Below are 20,591 nucleotides of genomic sequence, written 5' to 3'. Positions count from 1 at the left end.
GAAAACTAAGCAGATATCTGATGTGTGAGATGAAATGAAAGCAACAGAAATTAAATAACAGCAAAGAAAAACTAATCAACCAGTACCATTATTTTTTGTATTTTTTGTATTTGTTCATGACAAGGTAAAAATAAAGTAAAATAAAATGAAATAAATGTGTAAACTTCATGACAAATCTTAAAACTGTTAGAAGTGAACTTTTCACTACATCACAATACTCCTTCATGTCATGAGTTCTCACCAATCACTGGGTCACAGCGAGGCCACAGCAGTAGGAAGCGCTGCACAACGTTTCAACGCATTTCAAATTGTAGTAAGTCTGTAGCTGTGATGAACCACATGAGCGCACAAACGTCGGTGTAACTGTTTCAGTAAAATCGGACATTGGCGAGTCAAGAAACCTGTTATTTGTTTTGGAAGACTCTAAGGGAAGTCATGTCAACAGAATTATTTTGGAGAATTGTGAGTTAATACAGGGCTCAAACAGAGTAATGCTCAATCACAATGTTGGCAGGCGTAGCTTTGTTGTGGCATGTAGATACAGCCAAGACTAAATGAGTCTATCCGTATTCATTTTCTCAGTACTACAAAATAAAGGCAACCAGAATAACAATTTGACATCTTATTTATTCTACTTTTTTAACTTTTATTATTCTAATTCGACTGTACTGCACAGTTAAGGCCATTACACATCAGGGGAGGGTAACATATATATATATATATATTTATATATATATATTTGAAGGCAAGTATTTCACATTTTTGTATTACAAAAATGTGAAATACTTGCCTTCAAATATTTCGCATCAACACTATTCATACCGGCAGCGATAACAATTTGCGACAGTTGCAACCCTTTTTCATTAAAGGTTGAATAGATTTGTGCTGGCAGAGGACCAACTAACGGTATCCTATTGATCCAGAGCAGTGTCTGGCAGTCTGCCTGAGGTATATTGTTGTATAGCCTAAGCTACTGCAAGCTAGTTTCCGTTTAACAATATGCTCTGAGTGAATTTGAGTTTCCTCTGGGTAAACAGTTACACAGAGTACTGTGTATATCTAGGGCTTATATTGTGAAAGGTAACAGCGGAAGGAGTGGATCTGCTCTGTGCTGCCATTGTCAAGGTTGAGAGGAGTAATTTGCCATCTTGCCTCTGTGTTGTTCTTCGATGTACACATTGGATATGTTCCTTACACACAAACTGATTGGTTGATGTTTTTTATTCTCATAAAGCTCAGAAAAATCCAACTTACTCCCAAAAAGAATTAAGACTCAAGACAATAAATAACAGATAATATATTATAAAAATTGGTGACCATAGGTTCAGTTTCCCCACAAATGTAGATTAATCTTAGTTCACCATCAGCCTTTGGCACCTAATTTGTGGGGACAAACTGTATATATGTGCCTTTGTCACTCTGCACCTCCTGGACAAGAATATTTTTCTATTTAGACAAGTTGGCTTACACTCTTCCCTCCATTTGGTGAGCCAATATTCGTCTTGCGCCACTGTGATTGCCACAGCTGTTTAAAAGTTATGAGATGAAGTAATGTGTATGGCAGAGAAGGTAATGATTCATCACCACATCCTGCTATAAATATTCCACTTCACCCAATACACCTGTCGCGTGTGGATGCTCACTGAGGAAAGAAAATAGCAGGTGTGCCCAGATATGCTTTCATTATCCATCATGTGCGCAAAGCACAACACTTATGCAATAAAAATTTGCTCCAATCTGCTATCTGCTATAAGTGTTAAACCATTGTTTGAAACTATGCTTTAGTTTTATATTGTGTGCATTTAGCTTGCTGTCTTTTTGAGTGACTTGATATTTATTGCACGACCAACACTTTCTGTGGGTTTAGCCCTGTGTTCACTTTACTACATATCTACTCAGAAGACAGCAGCTCACAGCATAACTATTAAGTAATCATAGTTGAATAGTATGTCCCTAAAATTGAGTAAAACTGTTCCGTACTTGTTCAGTAGATGCAATAGAAGGTAACAATTGACGTGCAGTTAGAACAAGTAAATGCATTTCAATTTGCAAATCAGTATGATTTATTCTGTCCGATTCAACTTGGCTCACCAAAAAAGTTCTTCACACTGGACACCGCTAGTCATCTAAAAATAAAAGGAGTGTAAGAGTTACAACCAAAGAGACTCAACAGGGGACGAAGTACTCACACTTCTGACATGGTCCTCAGAGAACATTTTTTTTGTATTTAAGTGTCTGGTAGATTGCATTTCTCTTTGCTGGCTTTGTGAGCAGTGGTATTCACAAAGCATGGTCAAAGGCCAGCTGTGTCCTTGTCTCTCTTTCTCTCCACTGCACTGTTATCAATCAGACGGACTAGCCAAAGATAGATGGACTGATGTGCATGCACACTCAAACACACACAGCCATACGCTCTGAAACTTACACACAGTCCTTTACTGGAAAATGTAAGCAAGTTCCTCTCTTCCACACTGTTGGCTTTCCACCCCTCTGTGACTTCGGCTGACTTTTAGTCATCATAACTTAATGAAAAATATAGATTTGCCTCTGGAGATTAGAGGAAAGGAAAAAAAGAATGTATAGACATAAAGGAAATAGAGCATGAAGGAGGGGAAAATATGGAGATGGAAAAAAAGTGAGCGAAAGAAAGAGAAAGACAGAAAAAGGGAGCGGTGTGGAGAAAGAGAGATGGGCTCTCTAAGTGTAGCAGCACACAGGCACAGAGCTGTGAGTTCCCAGGCAAGACAGCATGAGCTGCCTATTTGTCAGCATTGATCAACCCATTAAGGGGCTGTGGTGGGAAGCATATTGGTTTTGGAGGCCAAAGGGGCAGAGAGAGACAAAGATAAAGCAAGACGGGGGGTTGTTGAACTCCTTTCAGCCTCGGCAGCCACACGTCTATCGGATGAAAAACCCTGTAGTCCCCCTCTCCAATGTCTATGCAGTTCATTTTGCGGGGCCCAACGACAAGGCTCAATGGCATGCGCTATCTTAGCTTTCTGCTGCTGCAATGCTAATAAGAAACTAGCTAGCTCCTCAGACAGACAGAATGTCACTTGTCCTCTTCCTTAGTGTGTGTGTGTGTGTGTGTGTGTGTGTGTGTGTGTGTGTGCATGTGTGGAGGCAAAGGGTGGGTGGGTGGTGTGGGAGTGGGGGTGGGTCCTGGCCCTAGGGGAAAGCAGGCTGCCTCTTCGCCCAGCCTCTGATGAATTCATATAATTAACTCTGCCTTGATCTGTTGGCTAATCCTGCACTCAGTAATAAGGGATTAAAATGTCACCTAAGCCACCTGCTGTTATTGAGCCCCTAGACTTTTTGTGCCTCTGTGAGTGTGTGTGACAGCGTTAGAGAGAGAGAGAGAGAGAGAGAGAGAGAGAGAGAGAGAGAGAGAGAGAGAGAGAGAGAGGGGATAAAAGTAAAGTTAATTTCAAGATTTTTGTGCAGTACGCATATGTGCTAGAAACATTTCCTCTGTTTGCACAAGAACATGTATGTAGAGGACACTATAAAGTAGCTCAAAGAAGCAGACATCTCAACTGCTGCCACATGCATGTGAGCGCTACTCACAACTCCATAGTTTGGCATCAAGCTGAACTCCATAATTTGGCAGGAAGCTGGAGCAGACGTTGCAGCAGACTCGCTCTGAAAACTCATTGTCACAGTCACTAAAAAGGGACATGAAAGTGGGACATGCTGGAAAGTGGGAGTTGAGGAATCTTTTTTTTCCTCCCCTCTCACTATGACCTCCTTGGTCCAAGTAAAGAAAAAAAGAAGGAAGAAAGAAAGAAGAAAGAAAAGAGTGCCAATTGGTTGGCTAACAGCCCACAGACCAACGGCCAGCTTGCCTGCCTGCCGGCCACCTCCGCTCGGTTGCCTAGCAACCACAAGTGTACTTTTGGGTTGTCTAATGACTCTTGTTGCTGCAGTGGCTCAGGGGCTACTAATGAAGCCTCCTGACCAATCGCTGCCGTTTAAGACCTAGAAGCTGACTGATCACTGGACAGGGATCTTGGGACTTCAGGCTACTCTAAACCTCTTATGTGAGACAAATTCTTCCCCCAACCTGAGCTGCTGCCAAGACTCACACACACACACACACACACACACACACACACACACACACACACACACACAATATATATACACACAACACACCTTCAATACAATACTGCCTACAATGCTCCAACTGACCTTAACTCTCTCCACTGCATAGTCACATGCATCAATACTGTAGTCAATGTACCCTCATACTTATATTTTGTCCGTTCTCTTACAAATGTCCAGCAACACAAGTGATTAGTGCGCCCGCACAAACCCTGTTTAGGCAACAAAACCACTGGGTTAGGTTTAGGAAAAATCGTGGTAGTTAAAATAGATATATTTATTACGTAAAATATAATAAAACAATGGTTTCCTGGCAACGTCCATTTATATGGATGTGACTGCATGCACTTGCGTCTGAATCTGTGTGTGGCTTCATTCGCTTGTCTTTATGATGCGTCCGTCATCTCTCTAAGCTTTGTTCCAGTGTCACAGCATATTGCAAGGCGAGTACATTGCGTCCCCAGGGTGTCACCATGTATATGCTTGTCTATACATGTCTCAAGTCTTAGGTCTATATTTGGCCATGGTCAACTGTTGTCAAGTGATGCGTTGCCTGAGGGCCCAACACCCACTGTGCTGCCCTTGCTGACTGATCTGAGGAGGCAATATTGTGTGTCATTCACTGGCACTCACATGTTGGACCTGTCTGCATGGCCTAGTTAGAAAGATAGGCCTACTGCAGACTGAAGCCAAAAAAACACCGTGCCAAATATAAAACACAATGCCAACTATGACATGCGTGGGTAGCCTCAATAAGCAAGGGTCTTCGAGGGTGGCTCATAACACGTTCCATTTTAACAAAGGAAAGAGGGGATATTACTCTTTTCAGAGAAGTCACAAGATCAAGTGTTTTTCTGTTTTCACATTCAAAACGGAATGAGAAAAAAAAGAAGGAAACCATAGACAGGGGAGCAAAGAGAGCCAGGGGAGTTTTTATTCATGGCGTGCAGTTTTTAAAAGGTTTTTTTTATGTTAGCTTGGCGACGGTTTGCTTTCACCTCACTATAAAATTGTTCTTCAAAGGTTGTTTATCGATTCCCCACTGTTAACCTTTCACAAGCTGTTTCACAGCTACGCTCTACGGTGGCTCTCAATAGCTTCCAGGAGGAGCAGGCTGGGTCAGGGTGGGGTTGGCTGTCCAGACCAGTGGCACATTGGTTGTGAGTTACAAAAGGGATTCTGGGTAGAAAGGAGAGAGTGGAGGAAGGGATGGAGGCAGAGAAAGAGGGATTGCTGAGGGTCAGGGATGAGCAGTATATAGCTGGTGACTGCGAGTCTGGAGCCAGGAAGAGCAAGGGCCAGCCTGAGAGGACCTCTCCCTGTGGGGCTGGGAGTGGCTGATGTAATGGCATTAATCTCCAAGTGCCATCTGACACCCAGTGTGGCTCCGTCATTGAAAAGTGCTAATTCTGCTGAACTGTGAGGGGAATTCAGGCTTCTCTAGAGGCAGTGCCCTTGATTAATTAAACACGTTGGCATGGAGAACCAAACAGATTGATCTCTTTTATGGTATCATCACTGCTGATTTTTGCATTAAACTCACAGAGCAGGACAAAATCAAGACATTAACGCCAGGAACACTACCACATTTCACTTGTTCACTCCTATCATTTCGTGCTAACCTGGGATTTCCCATCTCTTCCTTCTCTCTCTCTCTCTCTCTCTCTCTCTCTCCAGATGAACCGACCCATCCAGGTAAAGCCAGCCGACAGCGAAGGACGAGGAGGTAATTAACCTTCTCCTGGTCTCCGTTGCACACCCCCCTTAAAAAACACACACGCAAACACACAAATACACTGGAACAGCGTACAAGCAATCCTTATTATTCTGCTCTCACTTGAGACACACTGGGAGTTAGTAGAGTAGCCCATAATATAGGTCACTTGCTTCTATTGACTTCCCATCTGTGCCAGCAGAGGGGCTGTCTCAGGTTCACAGTCACTGGGAGCAGTTCAAAGACAAGATAGAGAGACATGGAGAGAAATAAAAGAGAGACAGGGAACGGTAAAAAAATAAAAAAGGGGAGTAGAGGATCTAAATCCTCTGATTTCCATAGAGATAAGAGGCAATGGAATAGACCCCAAATATACAAAGACAAGCAAACACACACACACACACACACATACACACACACAAACATATATAAACACCCTAGAGCTACTACATGGACAGAGACGGTATCATTTTGAATGGATGTATTAATTTATAAGTCACCAAATGAAGGGGAGACAGCATAAAGTAAGTTTCTCAAAGTAAGAGGTATCATTATTCAAGGTGTTTGGAACCTCTTAGTAGTATCTGTTTTTTTGTCTAGTTGTAAGAACACAAAGTAATTCCTGTTTCACTTCTTTAAACTCCACATCCACATGTACAGTATCTACAATAAATGTTTCCATAGTGCCTTCCAACTTACTTACTTCTTGAACTGTCCATTTAGCTACCTATCTATCCATCTGCCTAATTTAGCGTACTGTCCCATGATTACATTGGGATTAAATAGTATAGATTGTTAAAACTTCTAAAAGTTATCCGAGTCAGATTCAATGTGATTCAATGTTTGATGTTAGACTTCCAGCTGAACTCACTTGGCATACTGCATATATTCATCAACGGGTTAAATTCTACAAGTTGAATTGGAAACATTTTTGTTAAAGAATGTTGTTTGAAAAGCAAACCCGCCCATTTAATTAAAGCATTAATCATGACATTAAAATGTAGTGATTGTGCTTTGACATAGTACTATTGTGCTTTGACATAGTACTGTTCTTTCACAAAGCCTCCCCCTCGATCTTTAGTCTGACTGACAAGGTGATTGACTAGATCATTCTGAAGCCATTGGTGACTAACATCACTGAGGTTAATGCAGATTAAGCCTGTTAAAGATTTACATGGGTGGAATTAGATCTAATTGGACCAGTCTGTGTCTGCCCTGTGCTTGCATTTCAGAGTGGTGATTTAGACTGCCTAGGTCAGATTAGACTGAGCCACTTTGCTGATTTATGTGGTCAAGTGTGAATCAGATGGACCATTTCTATTGCCACACACACCCCCGTGTAGATCTGATTTTTGTCAGGGCGGCACTTTAATTAACGGCCATCTAAAAACAGGCAAAGTCTGACCGACAAGGCATGGGCGAGAGCCAATCAGCATTCTCACCAAGATAAATTGGATCTCTGGACTTAAAAAGGGAGGATGGATGGGTCCCAATATCAATTACAACCCTTTTTTCAGCAGAAAGAGAAGAGAGATGAACCGGCAGTGTGAATGAAATACAGAGAGCTCTTAGCCTGGCACAGCCTCTGCCAGTCTGTCAGATGGACTTTCTATATGGGAGGACAGGATAGGACACAGCACAGAATGAAATAAGACCAAGCAGACAGGCCCCAACAGAGATATTGAGCGTTAATGGCAACAGGAAGTCAGCAGACAGGCCAGGGAAGTAAACCACAGTCACGGCTGACAATGAAATGAGATTTACTATGAAGGCCTGTGGTTAAAGTAAAATAGACAGCCCAGCTAAGATTGACTAAAGGAGAGAAAGTAGGGAGGGATTCTTCTGTGGAAGGCTGGGGAGCAGTGAGGTGCACCAATCCCAGTGGGGCCTCTTGATTGTCAAACCCAGGGCTGCACCGGGACATTTGTACCTCTAGAATGGAGTCACATTTATCACTACCAAGACATCAGCAATTATCTGTCATGGGAACTTGTGCAGAGGTCTCGATTACGTGCCTGTGCAGGCATTAGGGCCCATTACGCCATTTGGAGACTCCAGTAGCACCTCACGGTGTCCCTAAGAGACAACTTGTCTCTGGGGGTATGGGGGTGTCAAGAGGAGAATAAAACCAGAGCTCAGAAAATGACTAGGGGGGGCCACGGCGCCACAAAATCCTGCCACTCGGCTGCCATTGTGAATCACAGAGCTGATTCTCTGGCTGTCTATTACAATGACTCATGTCTTATTTTATTTTTTCCTTGGATTATCAAGAAAAAATGGAGCATGAGAGGGGAACTTCACAGCCCTCAAATCTATTTCTGTTCCTTGAGTCAGCCGACCTCTTCCCCACAAAGTCCACATTTATCAGATGTGGTTGACACCACTTTTTTTTTCTCCTGCACAATTCTATCAAACCATGATTTCAACTCAGAGATACCGAGACACAATCAAGGCATGATTCTTCTGCTCACTCACTCTGTGGTCAGTGCAGGAACAGACATGCTAATATAGCTCCACTTGAAACCCAAGCAATTTGCTTCAAACCAAAAGAGGCTGAAATGAGGAAAAGTAGACATCGCTTGTTCTCCCTCTCTATTGTTTTTCCTTCCTTCTCCCTCATTCCGTCTCATTGGTACTGCAGTGCAAAGGGAGAGATGGAGCGAGTGATAGTGAGAGAGGTGGGGATTCAGTACAAGGCCCATGGAGGAATGCGAGAGAGTGAGGGATTGAAGACAAAAAGAGCGAGAGGGGAAGAGACGACAGGATGAGAAAGTTAACGGAGGGTGATGGAGGCAGCTGAGTGAATCTCAGCAGTAAATCATCTCAGAGCCGCCCCATCCCTATCTCCTCCTCGCCTCGCCAGGAATCCTTTTCCCCCTGACCTTGTCTGACGCTGTGTCTATGAAGAAAAGATGGGGCCAGATTATCTATGATTGGAGATGGCCATTATCTAAACACAATCTTGGAGCCAGGTCCCACTCCTCTAGCCACTGCTGTGAGACTGGAGACCACACTGATGAGAAGTGAGATGACGGGTCAGCCTGCAACACCCTCTCCTTTTATTAACTCTGATAAGATGGTTTCAACACTCTCCCGAAATGCCCAGCAACCTCCATCAACATCGACTTTTTCACAAAGTGCCACTCTCAGTGCTTTTGTCTACACACAGTCTCTTTACCCTACTTGTTTATTAGCTCCCCATACTTTTGTTTTATTGGACACTTATAGAGTGCCAGAGGCATTGCAATCCCTGCATTTTATACTCTGCAGCCCCGTATGAGCCTTTTTAATATCTTATCCATGCCTTTTGTCTGTCTGGCTGACGGGAGTCTTTGTAAATGGGTCGTGTTTGTCCTTGCCAACCTGCTGCTCTTCAGATGGTTGACCCCAGTCGGGGCAGTGAAGAGATTGACAGGACCTTAAGATGTTGCGCACTGTGCTGTCATGCCCCACCCCAGCAGGTAGGGAAGAGTGAGGGCTGCTGGCTGGCTCAGTCTGGCAGGCCACAGGGGAGGGGCTGTCTGGAGGCACCTCACGCCCACAGAAGAGCGCGCTCCACTTTACATGCAAATGAAGCCAAAGGATCCCTCTGTGCCTCTGGACACAATCGTGCAAAACTCTAAAAAGTCAAGAAGAACCCTGGCAGCGGTTGATATGTGTGTGCGGAGAAATAGACAGACGTGGGGACTCTTGGACAGGCAAAATAATTCAGGGATTTCCAACAGTAACCATTGCACTGTATTCATTTAAGGTTTTAAAGTATTGATTTAAATTACTTTGTTGTAGAGATGCATGTTTGATCCATTAGAGAATGATGTTTCTAAAGTGTAAAAAGAAGGAGTTAAAATATTTGGACTAGTGCTGCAACAGGCGACTCCTCACAAGTTTCCTTGATTGTTGTGTACTGGTTTTTGATCCCTCCCACTTCCCTGGGTAAATGGATGTGACAGCTCTAGTGGTATAAGCCTGTATCTTCTCATCATGCTTGATACACTGACATTTTGAATGTTTGTTCTCCTTTAATTATTCCATGTACCACCTCACTATACTGTATAATCCACTTGCATACACCAGATTGGGACCAGCAGCAGAAATGTTTAGTATGCGTTTGCACATCATTTTTTACTGGGATCTGGTCTAATTACTAATATTAGCTGGATAGGAACTAAACATGAGTTAGAAGTAGAATGAGGCTTAATTAGCAGTTGAACATGTTCTGTAAAGGCAATAGGAAAGTTCGTGGGGGTTGAGAAATTAAGCTGTATACACACACAAGTATTTTTTTTAAATCTAACATTATATCAATTTGGAATGAAACACTGTACTGTACAACAGGAAAACTACTGAATAAAGAATCTCACCTTGATTAAGTGGGTGAGTAATTATGAGAATATTCAGTAGTACATTTAAATGATGTACTTAAATCTCCATCAAGGAATATGTGTTATTAATGGAATAACACAGAATGATGAAATGAGTCGCCCATACTGCTGATAGTGAAGAAATCCCACTCTGCAGCGTTTTCTTTGCATGCATTACCTCTAAGTTAGTTTAGAAAGTTGACATTTACGCTAATAGTATTTGTGAGGTCATACCAGTGAATTAACTTAAGAATGTTAGCCATCTCAGTTAATTAGGTAACCCAGGTCTGGCAGCCTTCTAACACCACCGTGTACAACAGGAGTTGCAGAGAACCTGGGTACGATGGATTGAACTGCTATCTTGAACCTTTATCCCACTATCCAGACCCACTTTGTTAACATAGGCTCGAACAAATCAATAAAACTTCAGCAATTCTTTGAAATACTGTAGCAGGAGAAATCACCTCATATGGGCTGATTCCCTTGCTAAGGAAAGGCTGTAGGCATATTTTCAATGTTGATTGCAAAATGTGAGATACATGTCCATGTTACATCATGAACTCTTTTTTTTGTCTTTTGTCTTCCATTTGTCCTCATGTTGTATTTTTCTGGTCCTGTCTGAAAGCCATTTATTCTCAATGTCTTTAATGTAGATACCTTTCAGTCACCCTTTTGCACTCATTGCCATTATTGCAAGTAATTGTCCCATACTCACTTTGCAGCATCACCATATTTGCCAAATACACTGGCAAACCCCTCTTTGCTTCGTCTGTTAAGTCAAAATAACCCCCCAAATGCATATGCAATAATTTTAATGTGGCAAAAAATCAAACTTGTGACAGGTTTTAAATAAAAAAAAAAACTAAGGGGGAATCTAAAGTGGTGTAGCAATGTCTTCTTTTCTCAGAATGTTAACATAAAAAACTGTTAAGGATGCGAAAGTCACATGGCCACAGGACTATTAACTCGAGATTATAAGAGTTATAACAATGCTTGATAACAAAAGAATGTTTTTGACAACATCTACCCAAAAAAAAGTTCCTCTCTTAATAATGTATAAATGTATAATGCTCACTATCTTTAAAAGCCTATTCTGAAACCAAATGGCACCGTTTGATTCCAAACAGACTCCTGCATTTACACAACTGTCACATACAGAAGATGGTGAAAAATAATGTCTCACTCAATATTAAGAAGCCGTACTGTACACCCGGTCTGTACGCCTACATGTGCGAGCGTGTCTGGGGCAGGCCTCCCAGGCAGTAGCGCACCAGCGTCAGGCTTTTCTAATGAGACCAGAAGAAGCACAACTTCTCTGTTGTGCTGCCTGGAACATTACTCTGCATTTGAAATGCACCCAGCGGCCTAGCAGGCATCATTTATCTTTAGATGCAGCTGTCCATGCTTTCTGAACACTTACTACTACCAAGCTTCCCTGACTGCTACCAGCAGGCAAAAATGTAATAAAATCATGAAAAAAATACATATATATATTTACCCCGACACAGTAGCAGGAGAGTAATTATTTAAAGAAAATATTCCCATTATTGCCAAACAAAAGCAGAAACTTTTGAAAAGTAGACTTCACAGCAACGCACTATTTGCCTGGAGAGAAAGAACAGGGTGAGGGATGTCATTAAAAGGGTAAAGAGAAAGATACAGGGAGGGCAATAGAGAGACAAAAGGAGATGGGAGGAAAGGGAAAGCACACTCTATATGCATATAATGCAGCCTACAACACAAGTAGCACTTTATTCCAGGGAGAGAAGCATCAATCTTGACAGCATATGGCGTCTGTGCAAAATCCATTAATTTTTAATATACCGGGCGCTGAAATGAAAAGGCTTCCTGAGACAAGCAATTGTCAGATGTCAGTAGTGTTTTGATAACTTTTTTGATCTCCTTTTTTTTATTTGCATTCATAAAACGGGGCTGTCCACATGCCACCTCAGTTTGGACATGGCTGTAGACTGACATGGAACCATTTTCCACACAATTGCTCCCACCTTCAGTCAGAGGATGAGGAAACACAAAAAAGATGTGTGAATTACTTTGTGTATGAGAAGAAGTGTGTGTGCACTGGCAAAGGCCTGACAATAATAAAATAGTATGTCTTTGCACACATTCGCAATACAAATTTCCAGTACTGTACATATAATAACAATATCTTCCATATACACTCAAACCCCATGTTAAGCCTATGTATACTTGAATCTGCTAATTATAGTTAAATGTATACAATAGAAAGGTTCCAGGATTAACTAATGGTGATTGAAGATGCAATGATACAAAAAACATCAAAATAATCTGGCCAGGCTTCATGACTACATCACACACATGCACACACATTATCATTTTAAAGTAGTGGCAAGGTTTTGAAAGAGCAGATTACAAAGGTCTCTTCAGAGTAGGGCAGAGAAGTGCTGTAGAGCTCAAATGTTCTCGAGCTGTGTGGCTCAGCTCTGTTAGTGGGATAAGATGAGCCTCTCTCAATGAGAGATAAGTACCAAGAGGTCAAACAGTCGGCTCAATGAGTTCTGTCATACTTCTGTATCCTCAGACAGTTCCATATGAAGGTCCTCACCCCTCTTAATGCAAATACATGACTGTACTTGAGAAGATTATTCTTTTTTTCCCCTACTCTCCCCACTTTTAATGGATAACAATTTGGAGTCACACCGCCATCGTGCAGAGGGTGCATTACAAGATATTTATTCATATTCATAAAATGTCAATTTAAAGCTTGCGAGTGGCCATAAGCGACAAGCGAGAACATGCAAAATCCAATAAGAGCTGCTTTGGAGACAGGTGCAAAGTGGACTAATTAATAGCAATCTATACTCTGGCCAGGGCATGCAGTGGGCCGACTGAGACACTCTTAGGTCAGGCAATGAAAAGATAGCAGCTCCAAATTCATTTTCTCACCGTGGCTATCCCAAAGGAAGGCTCCCAAGTACACTCACACTTCCTTTAATGCCTTCACTGGGGTGTAATTTATTTTTGCGTTTGCCAGCACATTTGGAAAGTTCATTACTTCGCTCATGGCTTGTTAATTAGCCTTGTAAAGCCGCCATTAGATCTCCTCGGGCCAGGACCGAGATGAGACTTTTGTCCCAAAACATTAACACACTGCAGGAGGCCTGTAAAACTGCACTCTGCCCATTTAAGTTGTAACAGTGACACCTCGGTGTAAATCTGAAAGATGGAGGGACAATCAAGGCAAAGTCATGTGTGCTCTGGACAGGCTGTTGCCTCATTTCATGTTTCACCTTTGCTGCCATGGACAGGGGTCAGGCTCATTTCTCTCCAACACCTGTTCAGGGCCGACTTTACAGCTACGCAGCTCCTCCACTGTTGCCCAATTTCCAGCTAGATGTCTGTCCTCCATGTCGGTCTTTGCTGAATCCCAGTTGATGGTATAAGTGTCTGTCTCTGTGGCGATCACCTCAGGGTTCTTGCTTACTTCCAACCCCGGCGCTCCGAGGGGTGGAGGGATAGTAATGAGCAGTCGTACTCGGCTCAGCTGGTGGGTTTGAGAAATCTCGCTGTGTGAGGCGTGACTACAGGAACATGGACTGACACCACCGCTACAACACCAGCAGTAGAGACCAAGCAGCGTGGCCTTTATTGATTATTCAGGTGCTCATTTGTGTGGCCAAGCGGGTAGCAGGCACGTGTCTCATTTGAACTTTACAGGAAAGGAACAGGATCCGATTTCCCTGCTGCAAAAAGGAAGCCCTGGTGCTTTATTTTTAGAACAGCTGCGTCTAATGGGGCCTGGCAGGTACAGGAGGCGTCACATCTGTCGAGGCCCAGGTGATGCTCTCGCCCTCCGCTCCTCGCCCGCTCCTAACCAGTCAAATGACTCACACTGAAGATCAACAGTGTCATTTCCAATAAACTCTTCTTCCTCTTCCTGCCACTTTCCATCAGTTCTGGCGATGGGTTCTTGCTAGTAGCCATTTCATTCCACAACACAGCGGAATAGGGGATGCATAATGTAAAAGATGTAAAGAAGATGAATGCGCTGTGTAATGCCAGGGCACTGGGACGATTAATTAGAAAAACCCAGCTTTCTGGCTGGCCAAAATGTAGCGGTATAGGGCCTATTATATACATCTGAGCAGGAGTGCCTCCCTCTGGAGGTCAGGATCAACTCTGACATGCAGTGGCAGTGAAGATATTGGTGTAGGTGGAGCTGCCTTTCAAACTTAATGAGGAGAAGCCAGTACTCAACGTCATTCCAGATGTTAAATCACAGATTCAGCTCACATTCAGACTGTCCAAAGGGGACTGTTATTACACTTTAACATTTGTCTTTGACCACTTACCCGTGACCTTTTCCTACTGATAAAGTTTACAAAAATAGTTTGATAGTAGGAATATATCCCTGATATTTCTATGATGCGCACCTAGCATTGTTTTTAAGTGGACTTAACTTATTATATAGAATTAGTGACCAATAATTGACCATTAAGAAGTAGATCTGAGGTTATCTATTCATAATAGTGGAAAGTAAACCAGCTACTCAAATCACAGATTTACCCAAAATATTTAGTCAGGGGTTCAAATATTACAATATAAACGACCCAATATAATGCTTTGCCATTCTTTTGTTTCAAGGCATTAGAACTAAACCTTGTAGCTCTTAAACTTGGTTTCTGCAACCGCCCTTTTCCATCACTAGCCTGTGAAAGCATTAGGTCGTGGTCACGGTCATTGTGGTAAAAAAAAAATCTCATTTACTTTTTAACTTGTATGAAGTTATAAAAAAAAAAAAATATGCAGCGTGTACACAACATAGCAGGAAGACAAATAATTTATTTGAATTGTGAATCTAGCTTAATTTACTTTTGTAAATTAAATACATTTGTTGGAGTTAAAAAAGACAAGTCTGCAAACCTTAACCTGATAATCATCCACAAACATCTTTACACTGAAAAGCTTCATCTGTTACTTCTGGGAGGCCAACATTGGGCAATGCTCAGAATCATGTTCATTTTTTAATTCTACTTGACTCATTGAAGTATTTGTTCCCTGACTTTAGTCATTCATACTGAAGAAATGAGAGTTTCAATTTGTCTCCATATGACATATTTTACATACTGTCAGCAGAAAGTGGAGCGGATACTCTTGAATGAGACACTTTTTTTTTTCTTTTTTTTTACTTTTCCCAAGTTTATCATGGGATAGATTGTGCTTTAGGGTTTACTGTTGCTTATTATAATTCCTGCTCCTTTGGTGATGAGAAAATGTCACACCATGTTCTCGTTCCATGTTCTCTTTCAACTCTGTGACTTAAGCATCCAGACAATCTAACAGTTTGTCTACCTGGGCATAATATCCACGCTCTCTTTCTACCTTTACCTGAAACCCAGCTCCAAACATCATCTGTATCAAACGTCACCGTGGCAGACTTGAATAGCTCTCTGGAAACAAGAATATATCTCCCTCATACCAGGGTGGGGTGGCACACCACACATCAGTAAGATCAACAACAATAACAACAACAACAGCAGCAGCAGCAGCAGCAGCAGCATAGGCTCAACACAGCAGACTGCTGATAAAAGGGGGGTTTGAGTTGTACAAGTTCCTCTCAGCTCAGCAGAACGGTGCCATCAGCTGTAGCATTTGTCTGTTCTCTCCTTTCTTCCACCCTCCTTCCCTTCCCCTTCCTCTCTTCCTATCTAGAAGACAGGAAGCTGTTTGTCGGAATGCTTGGCAAGCAGCAGAGCGAGGACGACGTCCGGCGGCTGTTCGAGACCTTCGGCCAGATCGAGGAGTGCACCGTCCTGCGAGGGCCTGATGGGGCCAGTAAGGGTCAGAGCCCACACACCTCCCACTATTTCTTTCCCCTGTCTGTCCCTCTTAATCCCTCTGTCTGTCTGTGTATACGTGTGCTGTCTTTCTTTCTCTTTCTGCTCCTTACATTTTCAGAACCGTGCTTCACCTTCTCTGTACTCATTGACATCGTCTGCGATCCACTCTGCTCTTCTGAATAACTTATCCTCCCCTTCAGCTATTCTGTTTTTTTCACCACCTCTTATGTGTCTCGCAAGCATTTCTTTCATACTTCATTGTCACAGTGCTCCGACACCTCCCCTTCCCCTTTCTCACTACTCTATATTTCCCTTCCCTTTTTGTTTTCACTCTTCTTCCTCTTCCCTTTTTTTCTTTCCCTTCCGAAGTTGTCCCTTCATCATGGCAGCTCCTCTCACCCTGGGCTTGTACTCAACAAAAACATCACACAACGCCTCGTCTTTCAGCGCACCCCTCCCCTCCTCCTCCTCTTCCTGTTATCTGAAAAGCGGAGGGGTGTAATCATGTTTGTTCCCCACATTCCCGTCATCCCTCCCCAGAGACATCATTGGACGATAATGTCCTACTGTAAATAAAGCAGCCAGGCTCTGGGTTTTGCTGCTGTCACTCACTGTGCGGCAGATTTGCCTGCATTCAGTAACAGCTTTGCATTCATGTCTGTGGCGTATGTGCTATTTAGTTAGTAAAGCATAGTCAAATTAAAGATGGCTGTGAAATGTGCGATGCAGGTGGGATTGTTCTGAGAGAGCGAGAGGCACCCCCATCATCCTTTGATGGGTTTGTGTCTCAAAGCCGTAATTTGAGCGATAACGCCAGTGATATTGCTTGGAACCTTCCTTTTTCTCTGTTGAGTGTGATTTATTCTCCTACGTGAAGCGTCTGGATGTGTGAAAGGATGTGGGGGAAGGCAAGGTATAGGGTTGATAATGTGCAAGCCTTCCCGAGTATATCAAAGAGAAAGGCTGGCTGTACTGAACCACATGCCTATCTGTGTCTACATCTGTTCCTCTCACTGTTAATCCCGGGTCTATTGCTCTGCGTCGCCCCACCGGCCCACTACCTTTCTTTCTCCCTGACTTGTTTCCTCTTTTGCTGTCTCTCCCTCCCTCTCCAGCTCCCTCTCTTCTTGTCTGCTCAGATGCCTCAAGCTGATTGACAGCACATAAAATTAAATAAGCCCGATGCTGCTGTGTCAGACAGAAGCTAGTTTTCTTCCTCATTCGCGCTTTCACTCCTTTTCACCCTCCTGCACCTTGCACCTCATCTCTCTTTCTCCTCTCTTCACATACCATACGTTTCCTGTGTTGGTATTTGTCTCCATTATCACTGTCTTGATCATTACATCTTCTTCAAGTTTTCACTGCCATAAAATGGAAACTGTAGAGCATGGTTGACTATGAATGCTACCCCCAGACAAAGGTCTCATATATAGGTATCTGGTCCTATCACTCACTGTGCAACAGTCCCACGCAATCATTACGGGATGTTACGGCAAATTATTTTGCCAGCCGCCTCGCTTGGGATGAGGTTCCTGTAATTTGAATGAGACAGACCTTGAAATTGACAGTGCTATCTGTTCCATGATGGAGGCTTTGTCCCCTGTTGATGTAAATTTATGCTACTCAGAAGCTTTTCAGCACCCCTCTTCACCCAATAAAAAGGCCGAGAAGTTTAACATCCATCTCTCTATGGTGCTGCTCCTCAAAGTACTTTCAAAGTGCAACACTTGCTGCCAGAGTTGAATAGAGCCCTGAATTGTCAGGAAAAATAGAGAGATGGCTTTTAGGTCTATAATTAAGTTGTGTTATAAATGTCACCCATCCAGCGGGATGGAATTCATGCATACATATTATTACCCCGGGAATTCAAAAGGCTGTGCAGATCCTCTCGCTTGAAAGCAATACAATCTCTCTTTTTCCTTTTACCCTCAAACTCATTCTGAGCCATCAAATTCAAAAACTTAAATGTGCACTATAATTTATGAGGCTGTAGAACTTCCAATCTTCTGAAATGTTGTGCTGTGAGTCCCTTAACGTTTTTTTTCTAGGTCAGGAAAAGCGTGGCTTAAGCATTGTTTTGTTTTGGTTTTTTTAGTTTTATTTGGAGGAGAAATTTAGGGACATTGCATGTTTAACACAACTTTGCCTTTGATGGTGTGCGCCAAGCCCTACAGTTTTCAGGGTCTTTCTGGTTGGGCTGAGCTGCTTGGGTCACTGGGATGCTGGCACATAATCTGATAGCTTTGTTAGTAAACCAGCAGCAAGTTATATTGCCTTACAAAACAATAAGGCGTTTGCAAGAACAAACTGCCCCTTATTATTTCAACTACAAAAGGTTAAATGCATTTGTTCCTTCAAAGACAGACTTGCAGTCAAATGACACATTTCAGTTGGACAAATGAAGACCTTTACTGCCTCTACCCAGAGCAGCGTTCAAGTGAAGGAAAAGCTTTCTAGAGTGCTGTGACACAATCAAAGGCTTCTTTGACTTATCAGTTTGCCTCTGTAGATCTATAGAGCTTTGAGGACATTTGACTGTACAGGAAACACATAGCCTTTACAACTCTCCATATTTCTGCACACAACAGTTTCAACTGCTTCGCATTTATTGTGTGGATGGAAGGAAAGCCTCAGGTAAAGGTGGAAATTGTCTTCCATTGATTGTGCACATGCTGCATGTCCTTCGGTTCAATCTTTTTTGATTTTGTCAGGAAATTATTAAGTTGTTTGTCTGTGAAGCAAAGCTGACTCCTGAGACGTAGAAGTGAATGGGTCGAACATCCCTTGAGCCGACCTATCAGTGTTTGCAATTTAAATGACTCATCGAGACTCCTTTGTGAATGGATAAATGCATATGAACATATGTAACCATTTTAAATAGGTATTAGCAGTTCTTAAGAAACCAGGGATTGAACTCAGAAAAAGCCCGTCTGGTTATAAGACACTGGTGCTACTCGATTAATGAAAAGGGGGCAGAATTAATCCACGAGTTTGTTAATTAGGTATCTCTTGACTTAACACATGAGCTACCTGAAGGCAAGGATAAGAATAGGACATAACAGAATACCTTCAGCAGTCTATGACGACCATAAAGCTTAGAGAAATAGCTCCTGTTTAATTTAATGGTTTTTGAAAGACTACCACAGTTCAGTTCCACTGTATTTCACTTCTCTTAATGCTGTAGAAGTTTAGTGCCTGTCCTTAACTACACACTGATACACTATTTTATCACGTGGTTAAGATATGTAACCTTCTAAAAAAAAACATATTGTGGGTTATCATTATCTACTTGAATCATTCAATCATTTGAAACGTTAATGCAATGAGGCTCCAGAACACTGCTGCCAACACCCGTTCCCTTGTCTTCCGGCCAACTTTCTATGTTGACTTTTCCTTTTGTGCGATAACTACACAACAGATTTAAGATGATTTGAATGCCCCTTGAGCAAAGCCCCCCTCCATCTGAAATTATGTGCGAGCAAAGATTTGGTTAGATAGGCAGATTATAATACTATGCCTTTGTCATCATAATCTCTTTTATGAGTGACTGCACACAAATCACAATGTGTAAATATTAAACAGATTAATAATCACAAACAAGTCAGGATAGTAAATGCCTCGGCTCCATGCTCCAAAGTGGAGGGGGTGGAATAAGAAATGGGCGAGGGACAGGATGTTCCACGAAGCTAATGCTTTCACTACAATTAGACTGATTTATTCAGAGTTATGCGCTGAACACACACATGGCAGAATATATTTACAAACCAGATAACATGAAAACAATGGTAATGAATGGTGTTCCCCCCCCCCCCATATTCAAGGCCCTTCCCTGATGTTGTGCCCTTCCTCTCTGTTTCTCTTTTTCTGTGTATACAGGCTGCGCCTTTGTCAAGTTCTCCAGCCACGCAGAAGCGCAGGCCGCCATCAACAGCCTGCATGGTGGACAGACTATGCCTGTAAGTAATACAGTTTGAAACACAGCAAATGTTCTAACACTCTTTAGTGTATTTCAACGTAGTATGTAAACAATTTCACAATCAATGTGGACATCACTTGAATGTTTATGCCAGCTGTTTTTGCCTATGGTCCCACTTTCATTAAATGAGATATAGTTTACAACAAAGATCTGTGAAAAATGTTTGAACGTGTTTTCTGCCCTGCCTAGAGACAGACGCTGTCTATGCCTACCTTTAAAGTTTCCCATTCCACATGCATACAGCCACTGGAGGGTGTATGCCTTTTTTTTTTATTCAGTACTGAATGTCTTTGTCTCTTTTATGTTTGGAAAAAAACTTCACACATTTCAGACAAAAACGTATACACAAGATATACCAGAATTTATTCTCTACTACCCTGTGTATACAGTGTATTATAAGGCAGCACTCTATATTATGGCACATGTTCACCATTAGTTGCTTATTAACATGCATATTAGTAGCATATTGGCTCTTCATTAATCGTATAAAGCACTATTAAGACCTTATTCTGCATGACCATATTCTACTTCCACTACTCAAAGAAGTTTCCCTTAATAACCTCCTTTCACTGTGTAATAATAGGGAGTAAGGAATTTGTTCTACATGACTTATGGTC

General features: G+C 42.3%; 1 protein-coding gene across 9 annotated transcripts in view; it reads left to right on the top strand.

Moving 5' to 3' along the window:
* The window catches only part of celf6 (CUGBP Elav-like family member 6), a 132,092-nt gene that overhangs the window by 83,492 nt on the left and 28,009 nt on the right, over positions 1-20,591 (top strand). For 6 of the 9 annotated variants that reach the window (XR_011105043.1, XM_068730121.1, XM_068730118.1 and 3 more), the window contains exons 3-5: positions 5,782-5,830; positions 15,871-15,999; positions 19,875-19,954. Coding sequence is in view for 8 of the 9 variants with exons in the window: in XM_068730121.1 (XP_068586222.1) it covers positions 5,782-5,830; positions 15,871-15,999; positions 19,875-19,954 (258 nt within the window). In the remaining variant the exon portion in view is untranslated. The remainder of the gene's footprint in view (positions 1-5,781; positions 5,831-15,870; positions 16,000-19,874; positions 19,955-20,591) is intronic. The other 3 variants (XM_068730120.1, XM_068730117.1, XM_068730123.1) reach the window with 2 other exon arrangements.

The sequence above is a fragment of the Cebidichthys violaceus genome, unplaced genomic scaffold, assembly GCF_023349555.1.
Source record: "Cebidichthys violaceus isolate CVI_PGR_0920_01 unplaced genomic scaffold, fCebVio1.0.p SCAF_5, whole genome shotgun sequence".
NCBI classification, from domain to species: Eukaryota; Metazoa; Chordata; class Actinopteri; order Perciformes; family Stichaeidae; genus Cebidichthys; species Cebidichthys violaceus.
This window is presented reverse-complemented; position numbering and strand designations above follow the sequence as displayed.